Raw genomic sequence first — 11,008 nt, forward strand, 5'->3', positions numbered from 1 at the left:
TCCCGTAATGGACCTTCTTATGTTGGGGCAAGATGCCCAATCAGAGTCACACCAACAGGTGATCATATTGGCAGGTTTAACTTGTAGTCAGACCTTTGACCTATTGTGCCTTTCAAATATCTGACTACTCTAGTAACTGCATCCCAATGTGACTTCTTGGGAGATTGCATGAATTAGTTAAGAGTTTGAACTGCATAGCCGATGTGAAGTCTTGTAATGGTTGCATAGATAAGCTTCTCAATCAATCTTTGATAAGGAGAAATGTCATGTAGAACCTCATCTTCAGTATAGCCAGTTACTAAGTCATGTTCAACTGAAGTAAGTCTCACGTTGGATTCAATGGGAGTGGTTGTTGGTTTTGTACCAGTAAGCCCTGAATTTGCAATAAGCTCTAGATATACTTCTTTTGATTCAAAACAACACCTTTGGGAGATCTGAGAACATCAATTCCCAAAAAATATTTGAGCTCACCCAAATCTTTTAGCTTAAACGCCTTATGCAAACTGTTTTTGGCTTCAGTGATAAGTTGTTCATTATTTCCTTTGATCAGCAAATCGTCCACACAAACAAGAATAAGGACCAAAGCTTCACCTCTTCTTAGTGTAAACAAGGAGTAATCATGAGCACATTGGGTAAAACTAGTGTCCAATAAAGCATTTGTGATCTTCAAGTTCCATTGCCTAGAAGCTTGTTTAAGGCCATTATGACTTAAGTAATTTGCACACTTTAGTTTCTCCTGGTTGTCTAAAACCTTCAGGCATTTCCATGTACAGCTCTTCATCTAGATCACCTTAAAGAAAGACATTATAGACATCCATTTGATACAAGTTTCATCCTTTAGATACAGTCAATACAATCACACACCTTACAGTCACCATCTTGGCAACTGGTGAGAATGTGTCATGGTAATCCCACCCTTCTTGCTGGCTATATCCCTCTACCACCAGCCTGGCTTTAAATCTCTCCATCTCACCATTGGCCTTATATTTGACTTTATACACCCATTTTGAGCTAACAGTATTCTTCCCATTTGGTAAGTCAATAACTAACCAAGTTTTGTTATCTTCAAGAGCTTGAATTTCTTGTTTCATTGCTTGGATCCATTTCTCATCCTTAATGGCCTGTCTGTAGCATTTTGGTTCTGCAATAGGAATAGTGAACTTGCTCAAGTAACTCCTATAGCAAGGAGTTTTATTGTCATAACACAGATAGTTGGCCAAAAAGATGTTTAATACTGTTTTTCTTTGTGGAGATGGTGTAGTCCAGCATCCCAGAAGGCTCTTTGATGGTTCTGGAAGTCCTTCTGAGAGAGGGAGCTATTGATGAAGGTGCTATAGGTTGATCGTTCATGAGATGGGTGACTCCTTATAAGGCTTGGACAATCCTTCTCCCTTTGAGCAGCTTTTGAGATGTGAGTTAAGCCTAAGACCTAATTTCACATGGTATCAAAGCAGGGTCCGTCTCACCCGATGATAGGGCCCCAAAATAAAAAATTACCACACACCAGATGCTAAGCACTAGGCGTGAGGTGGGTTGTTAAAGAATGACAAAAGTCTCACATGAATGATTAATGAGATAGGTGAACTCTTTATAAAGCTTAGACAATCTTTGTCCCTTTGAGCTAGCTTTTGGGTGTGAGTTAGACCTAAGACCTAATTTTACTCCTCCCTTTGAGCTAACTTTTGGGATGAGAGTTAGGTCGAATGATATTTTAAGAAATTTAAATAACCTTTTTCAAAACTAATCATCTAGCTATCTAGAATTCAAATGTAAAAAATGGTGCATTGTAATTTTCTTTACTTGTTATACTATTTTGAATTTCCTGGATAATTGATTTTTTTGGACGTAGCTTATTTGACCGGCCAATTTTTAAGAACTCAAAATTCAAAAGTCCTTTTTCTCCTTACTTACAAAAACGTTCATTTTTTTATTTGTCTAAGCGGGTGAAAATAATAAATATTTCTGAAAAGCATTAGAATTATTTTTTTAATTTTTTTTAAAGAGTTTTTTTCCGAGAAAACTTCTGAAGAAAAAATATGCTTATAAATATTTTTATAAAATATAACATAAATTAAATCTCACCAAAATTTACGGCAAAATCCAACACAAATTGAACTGTGTAAACCTAGTATGTTGTGCAATATGGACGTTGGACAATGGTCTAAGCTTTTTCAATGTCAGTCAACTACTAACATTAACTTCGTAATTGGAGCATATAATTTTTTTTGTTATAAATTAGCAGTTAATTTTTGAAATTGAAGACTTGTCATACGAAAATATTTATGAAGTAGATCTAGACTATAATTGTATATACATAGAGAAGTAATATATTTTTAGCAATGGTAGAATAAGAGACAATGTCCATGACATTCTCCAGATTTCTTTAGGAGAATCTCTGTATTTTCTTTCATGGTGTCTTGTTTATGGATCTTTTCTAAAACCTACAGTATACAAAATTAACTATGCTTAAATTGCTCAACGCCTGATGTTTGCTATAAAATGCTGTACAATTTCCTGTTTATATCAGGTCAAGCTTTACGCTGCCTCCACTGCTTCGCGCTCTTCCTTCCTTTCAGAAGTTTTTAGTGGAAATTTCATTGCTTTAACACGAAATGCTGCCTGCACATGACGGTTTAAAAGAATAATGCTAATGCCAAAGTTTTGCGTTAAAGAGAAAATACTTTGATGAATCTCACCTTATCAGAACCAAATTCGATAACATCTGATGGATGAAAACGTGTAGGGAAGTTTGGAGACGTCCGATATCTTCTGCCTTCATTACTACATGATAACGCAGATCAATCGTAACTATTGTTTTCATAAAATGGGATATCTAATAGTAGAGTTGTATACAGGAACACATGGAACTTACTCTGTAACCCAGGTACCATGTTCACTTCGTAAATCAGTTACAAAAAATGCTCCGTCTTTGCATGATATCCGGGCGTGCATTTCAGATACCTGAGATTAAAAAAGAAATTTGACAATTCAATCATGCATTCACCAGAAGAAGGTCCAGGATACTGAGCTATAGAATAATATGGCAATCACCTGTGGCAAAGGTAAAACTATTGATTTTCCAGGAATATTTGTATGTGAGATGGACCTGAAACCAAAAGCCTGTCAGTGACTATTCTAATAAAACAATATTGCGTTATACATTCTCCCTTTACAGCCAAGTGAAATTCATTTTTTGTCTGGTTCACAGTTTTGAAAGTATGTGCATGGATTGGATGTGTAAATTAGAGGAGATTGATGGTGAAATATTTGCAACTGATGCACACCATAGTGTATGATTATGTCGAGAGCTAAGTAATAAAATGACTTGAACTATTTAAATCTTTTAAACTATGTGCCACAAAGACGTAACAGTCAGCTATGAACAATCTTAAATCCAATAAACCATAACCTAAAAGCATACCCGACAGTGCAAGGGACATCCTCATCTCTGCTTAAAACAATAGCTTCTAAACCAGAAGAGCCATTCCCCGCAGGTAAAAGTAACCACCTGAAAGATAAAAATTAAGCATCAAAATTAGCAAGCAAACAAGAAAAACAGGACATACATATAAATGAAATTTGTAAAGATTAAGCTTGTCAAACTCACTCTGCATCAGTAGCACGCTCTAAAGCATCATCATCTTCAAACCATTTTCTCAATTGGTCATTTGCCTTCATTACCACAATACAGTGTATTAATACTCCCATAAAATTCATACTTGTTAATTATGTAACAATGGAAACCACAATTTTTTATGTGCATAATTCCTTAGTCTACATACTTTCTCAGATAGCCTGCAATGTTTTATTCTGCCTTCAAGCTTGTCCCTGCAAGAAAAAAAAAGCCGAGTCAAACTACTAGTTTATCAACTTCCAAGAATCCATTGAACTCATCAAGGATGAGGGAAAGCTCAACTTCTAATTTTTCCGAACAAAAAAGAACTAATAATTTGAAGCTTAGGTACAATAAAAGAATTTCGAGTAAAAGTTCCGACTAAACAGAATCAACAGAATAATCATGAACCATTGAACTGTGATAAAAGGAAGGGTTCACCGCAAGAAGCATTAGAAGTAAAAATAAATATATGGCTTTGCAATTTCACTCTCTAGCTATAGGCTGATCACATAAGTAAAATCAAGTTCATGTTTAAAATATTGAACCAAGAAAAGGCCTGCATATTCCCTACCCATTGCCTCCTAGAACCCAACTTAACATCAGAGGCATTCCCAAGTCAATAAAAACTCTTCCACCAACTCTTCCAGGATGTGGTATTCTATACTGCGTCAAAAACTGCAAAAAATGATAGAAATCCAAATCCATATCATAAGAAGATCTATGCTAAATCAGACAACTTAGCTACTCATATTTCAAAGAGAGACAGATTTCCATACTGATAGTGGACCAAGTCCGACGCCAAGATAAGCCTTGTAAGTAGATGCCATGATTGCAGCCATTCTAGCCAGTCCATGGATGACTCCAACTCGAAGTTTTCTAGCACTTTCATAGCTGTGGATACAGAAAATCATAAAAGGATCAGCTAACTGGCAGAAACAGAAGTTGTTCAAGTCAATTCATCTTCATTTAGGCATTTAAAGCAGGCTTTCTTGGCTGGTGGTAAGGTGAAGTTAAGACTTCAGCCAATTTTAAATGACTTTTCAATTGTCAAACAGCGTGTATTCAAGCAACCACTATACATCACTTGAGCCAATAAATAATGGATTACCTCCTTAAAGATGAGATGATATCCACAGGGCTTCCAGACTCTGCACTTCGACTGCATGCTTTTTCAAGTTCCAGTGCTAGTTGATAGCTATCCTGTAGTTGTAAAAGGAAACGTTCAGTGGCTTACACAACATAACAATAATACCCTACTTCTTAGTTCTTAGATAGAAGGGACTAAGGGATAGAATCGACCAATAATACCATGTTAATTAAGTGAAGTAAAAAAGGTTACTATAAAGAATGTACCTCTATGGCCATGCATCCCCCTTGACCCAAATTAGGCTGCATGGCATGGACGGAGTCCCCAAGCAATGTAACACGACCTCTTCCCCAACTAAAGGTTGGCGGTCTATCATAGATGTCACGACGAAGAATTGCATCTTCATCTGTGGCAACTAATAGGTCTATAACATTGTCACACCATCCCCCAAATATTTTAAGCAATCTTTCCTTTTTACCTGCAGCATGAACAGATAAACTATTGACAACCAATGTAATGACAATATGACTACATATATTTCCTAACCTCTTGAGCATCATAGTGGCAATTTAGAGTGTCAAGATACCATACTCATCTCATGTAGTGCCAACCCCCCAAAAGTTTGTGATTCTTTTATCCAAACTGGTACTACTACAACAATATAATAAGACATGCGTTTCATATACAAGTTAATAAACAATTTCTGTGATGAAGTAAGGACCTCACATCTATGAGTAGAAACAAAGAATTGTGGTGCATCATTCTCTGAAACTCTTCAGAAATGAATTAGATGAGTAAGAGTGCAACTGCTTACCAAAAGTTAGATTATGCATGAATCAGCACTTCAATTCAAAACTTTCCAACTCACAATTCATTGAATCTATCTCATTCTAATCTTGACTTCTTCTTTACCTTATTGCAGCACTATAATCAGGTCTCAACAAGGAAAAATCCTCGAGAAACCCCTTGGGTTATATAGACATTACTTAACAAGTCAAGCATTCAGAAACGTCTTCTAGTAAGCACGTTTATATCCTGAACTACAAACGGCCTAAAAACTCTTACCGTTTGGGGCATCCGCACCACCAGCTGGTTCATTGTAAAATGCATACCACTGCATCTTGCCTCCCCCCACATCTGAAGAAACAAAGTACTGTTTGTGGCCCAAAAAGACGCGGTACCTTCAGAAAAGAAATCTGAATTTAACCTTTACTATGACAACATAGCATGAGCATAAGGGGACCAGCTAAGGACATGAAGAGGGAAAAGACAATCCGATAAGTAAGAATATCATACCCAACTGTATCAATATCAGCTGGAACGAAATCTGCAATTCCAGTATAACAAGTGTAGCCAGAGTAAGTAGCTTCACTGGGTCCGAATAAATTAGTCCGTACCTACAATAAACACCAATGTTTGAGATCTTCTAAACCAAGCCGAATTGACCAACTACTTTTTTAACATGGACCACAATCTCAAAGTAACATATGGACAAGTTACTCTATCCTTGTAATCAACACAAGTAGCAATATTAGAAGGAAATAGAATGAGACTGATTTTGAATACCTTAGATCTTATGCCATCAGCACCAACCAGAAGATCACCTGTAAATCGTTGTCCATTCTCAAGAACCACAGTAACCTGATTTCACACAAACATGAGAAGCTATAATGAAAATTGATTAATAAGACACAACAATTAGCTACCATTGACACTGATCGACACAATCTTAAATGAAACTAACAGAAGTTCTAATCTTTCTTGATATTTTGAGTTTTGGAAATAGCCAGATACCTTCTCTCCATCATCCTCAAAGTCTACAACATTACTTTCATTCATAATTATCTCCTCACCAACAGCACGTGCAAGGATCTGCTGCAAAGTCATGCGACTGATAACTCTTGTCACTGGAAGTCCACGTTCCACTGCTGGAGTGAACGTATCAAACTTGCAATACCTGAAAACCAACTATTGTCACTGTGTGCAGTTCAAGAACTAAAAAGGAACTGTTCTCATAATAAAGCTGTTCATACAATAACGAGACCAATTCACCAATCTGATTGCAGGTAAATATGGATCCTTTTCCGGAATAAGCTCAACAACTATGACTCAATAAACTTTTCACTAAATGAATTATTTTCCCTCAAATAATTTCAGTATAATTTTCTGAAAGACTTAAGTATTTCATTATCTTCTTCAGTTATCCTTAGTAAAAGCTTGTGTATGATTGTTACTGTTAAATAACACCAAGAGTTTCTCTTCGGACAAGCACACGAGTGGGTTCTGAGGAGGGTGGTATCCCTAACTTTTGATGTCGACTCAAGTAAAACATATCAGAGTAAAGCATAAACAAGCACCTAATTAGCACAAAGAAATCATAGTGATGTGAATTTACCAGTTGCCAGAAATACCATCAACCAAGCCATTAATCCTTTGACCAGTGATGCAGCCAGCATTCATAATGTCTTCAGCAACATCCAAATCAATTGCTTCTAAAGCAGCCAATGCATTGCTCTGTATCTGTATTGGACCTCTATATTGTCCCTCTCCTCTGATAGCACTTAAATCCCTCTCAAACACCAATACATCAAACCCCCTTTTCTTTGCTGCCAAAGCAAACACTAACCCACCAATCCCACCACCCGCAACAAGTACTTTCAACTTCTTCTGTGGAACCTTCAAATCACCGTTAGCCCCAGAGTCAGTCTTCTCTGTAGGAGTAACTGGAGCTTCAGCAATTGTTGCTTTTACTTTTACTCCTTTAACCTTGTTGATATGCCCATTTTCCAAGCTCCTACAAGGTAAAGAATGATATAACTCTGCAGAAAAGTCCTTGGAAATCAATAAAGGTAGCTGCTTTCTTGATAAAACTGAAGTGGAAGGATGCACTGAAGTGTAAAAAACAGTTGAATACATCTTTTAATTGAACCCCAGTTCAAGAAAAGAAGATTTGAGTTTTTCTTCCAATGTATGTATGATTCAGTGAAAAGAAGATTTATTGAAAAAATTGTTAATTAGGCCAAAGAAAGTGGGATTTGTGGGTTAAAGTGAGGATGGTGGTGGGGCAAGGAAGATTGATATCCAAACAAGTAATATATGATTCAGTGAAAAGAAGAAGTTAGATGATATATGGGAGTTGTTAATTAGGCCAATGTTTGTTTGTTAGGCATTTGAAAAGGAAGTGGAAGTTTGTGGGTGATAGTGAGGGTGGTGGTGGTGGGGCAGAGGAAGATTGAGAACCAATCCATGATGCATTAAGCAGCACCAATGATGTAGATTCCATGGCCAGGTGGCTTCTCATTGTTGCTTCTTTGTATGACTAAGCTCAGCCAGATCTTTGACTCTTGTTCACTCATAAATGGTGGATATTTTCTTTTAGCTGCTTGACTTATGCATCATTTTCTTTCTTATACATTTGTATTTCTTTAATTTAGTATCAAGTCAAATTAGATTTTTCTTTTTACACTATTTTGAAATTTACCTCTCAAAAAATAAAATTCTTTTTAATAGCTAGTTCGTTGTATTTTTTTTAGGCTTATATGTAGGAGAATCCAAATTAATCCGATAGTGGACTCTATCTAGTGGTATAAAAAAGAGGAAACGACGAAGTTTTTAAAATTTAAGGATTGTTTTTTTTTAATTCAAATGTCTTTAAATGTCAAGATGTTATATTTACATCTAATTATATAGTTTTTATTTCCTCAAATGACAAAATTAATAAACCCACAATTTAAATATTGTATGCATATTAGGTTATTAAGTGATGGGAGTAATTATGTGGTAGTAATTTATCGTAAATAGCTAGTGACAATATTAGTTAATAGTGGTGATTGTCAAACAACAAAGGCTACTTCGTTCCAAACCTTTCTCTAATAATAAGGTAAGCTTGAACGCCGCCGCCCTTTAAATTTAAAGGAGCGGGCGCAGTGAACTGTAATTGTGAAAAGATTGGAAGCTAATTGTTGATGATAGTAACTAGTAATTTTAGAAATACTTAACACTGATGACGGTTGAAATAAACTATGATTTGATATGGGCATGTATAGCTGGTGTGAACTGGTGATTATCTTGGCTGCATTGTGATAATATATAGTAACGCAATTATAATAACTGATAATGATAGTGATAATGATTGTGAATTGTAATAGTAGTAGAGTTGTAAGGTGTTGGAGGTAATTATTAGTGGTACTATTTATAGTATTTTGCATAGTAATTGTACAAAGATAGCTCGTGGTGATTATTAAGTATTAGAACTTTAATAATAAGTGATCTTCACAAAAAGAAGGATATATCTATATTTAATAATATTAAAGTACTATTTCAAATAAATAACGATACATTAAATAATAAAATCTTTAAAAAAAAATAAAAAATCACAGTACGGTTTTGTGGTTTCTTTGTGGGGTAGTAAATGGAACAAACAAAATACCATAACATGAGGTTTAGGATATTTTGAAATTGACTAGCCTACAAAAACAAAAAATAGAACATTCAAAATAAAATTAAATGGCATACACTGTACAACGTAGTCCAGAACACAGCCAGAAAATAATTCGACAAAAAATAATATATTTCCAAACTTATCAATAAAAATCGTGGTAAAATGCTAAATATTTTTTCATAGTTTATATTAGAAAAGTACTTCATCTACGAGTTTGGCCACTTAATATTTCCACCAAAATGAAAGAGGAGAGAGACCTTGTTGAGGGAAATAAAGACTGATTTTAGATTTTTTGATGGTTTTGTGGTATAAAATTTTAGACAAGTCTTCATCCATGTGGTTTGTTATAATAATAAAGCAATTATGTGGTGCAAATCTAAAACCTGTGCGTTTCTTGCCAAGATATTTTTTAGAAATGTCTTTTCTAGTATTATTCAAAATATAAAACTAACTACTTAAGAATATAGATTTTTCATTGGCTGAAATTGTGCAATTGAAGAATATTCATCAAATATATGTTTTTATTATTTCAAATCTGTTTATTGGTTTGATGGGTCAAAAGATAGAATCTAAACTTACGAATTTTAAATTTGTCACAATATTCATAAATCTTAGAATACTCTAAATACTTAGTTAAAAGACTAATTGTGAGGGAAAATGACTTATGTCCAGAAAAGAGGTGATCATTTCTTATTTCCCTTCTTTTAGTGGAAAATAGTGTCCATTTCTAGCAATTATAATAAATACTTCCATCCTTGATTAGATTAAACAGTTTGTGAGTGATAACTGAAACTCATAAAGTAATTTGCTTTTTACTTTAAATATTATTATTTGGCATTAGTCCATTTCTTTCGTTTCCAAAAGAAGAACCAACAGATACCAAATTCTCCACTTGGTTGCTGAATGCTTTTCTATTAATTGAAATTAATACTTAATTTCTACTGTTTAGTTGGGATAAGATTTTGGAATTTGAGGAGAGATTCATAAATTAGCTTTTACAGCTATATAATTAAGCAACATCTTCTATCGACTAATAATTAAAATCATGGGACTTCACATGTGCGATTTACTTCCATTTTATTTGTTTGTTTATAGGTAACTTTTGTTTTTTGGTATAATATATGAACATGACCTTTAACTTGGCCTCAGTTTGCATTATGAGCCTTGACTTTAGATGTGCACAAGTAGACACTTAAATTTGTATAAAATTGAATAGACACACCTGTCTTGCATGACACCCTACATGAGAATTTTGTGTCCTACGTGTATCATGTCACGTAGGACATATGTTTTTACTTGTTCAATTTCATACAAGTTTAAATGTCTACTTGTGTGTATTCAAAGTCAAGGGTCATAATTATCAACTAATGTCAAGCTATAGGTCATATTTATGTATTATATCTCTATTTTTCAACTTTTCAGTTATTAACCAATTAGATGTCTAAACAATTCTTGGATTTTGATCGGCTTTTTTACTGTAAATGTCTTCAATTATGTTCGCATTGTAATGATCTTGATTTAAGGGATGAAGACAAACTGTGTGTTAGTCTGTCAGACGCTAGAATTGCTGATTATTTTGAAGATTGACAAAGTACGTAGAATAGGTTGTGCTGCTAACGTGATAGGTTGTGCTAACCAAGTCGACGACGGAATAAGTTTCAATAGAGTTTTCTTATTTAAGGAAAATAGTTTCTATAGTTAATTGTGAAAAGAAGTTCTTATGAACTATGACAAAGTTGTATATACACAGGTAGTAACATGTTGTAGTTGCGAAGATAAGTTGTATAGCGGCAAAGACACATGCAGTAACATAGGAAGACAAGTTGTATAGCGGCGAAGACACAGGCAGTAACATGTCGCAGGC

At 34.7% G+C, this 11,008-nt stretch overlaps 1 protein-coding gene across 1 annotated transcript; it reads right to left on the minus strand.

Annotated features, from left to right (window-relative positions):
* Positions 1-2,266: 2,266 nt before the first annotated feature.
* Positions 2,267-7,789, minus strand: ZEP (zeaxanthin epoxidase, chloroplastic). The gene is made up of 16 exons (NM_001309304.1): positions 7,099-7,789; positions 6,498-6,660; positions 6,270-6,344; positions 6,000-6,100; positions 5,769-5,884; positions 4,970-5,181; positions 4,725-4,816; positions 4,393-4,507; positions 4,188-4,291; positions 3,783-3,828; positions 3,608-3,672; positions 3,422-3,508; positions 3,052-3,106; positions 2,873-2,961; positions 2,697-2,781; positions 2,267-2,619 (listed from the first exon to the last, which is right to left on the minus strand). The coding sequence occupies exons 1-16, from the start codon at positions 7,617-7,619 to the stop codon at positions 2,536-2,538; spliced, it is 2,010 nt and encodes a 669-aa protein (NP_001296233.1). The 5' UTR covers positions 7,620-7,789; the 3' UTR covers positions 2,267-2,535.
* Between the last annotated feature and the right edge of the window lie 3,219 nt (positions 7,790-11,008).

This window comes from Solanum lycopersicum, chromosome 2 (genome assembly GCF_036512215.1).
Source record: "Solanum lycopersicum chromosome 2, SLM_r2.1".
NCBI lineage: Eukaryota > Viridiplantae > Streptophyta > Magnoliopsida > Solanales > Solanaceae > Solanum > Solanum lycopersicum.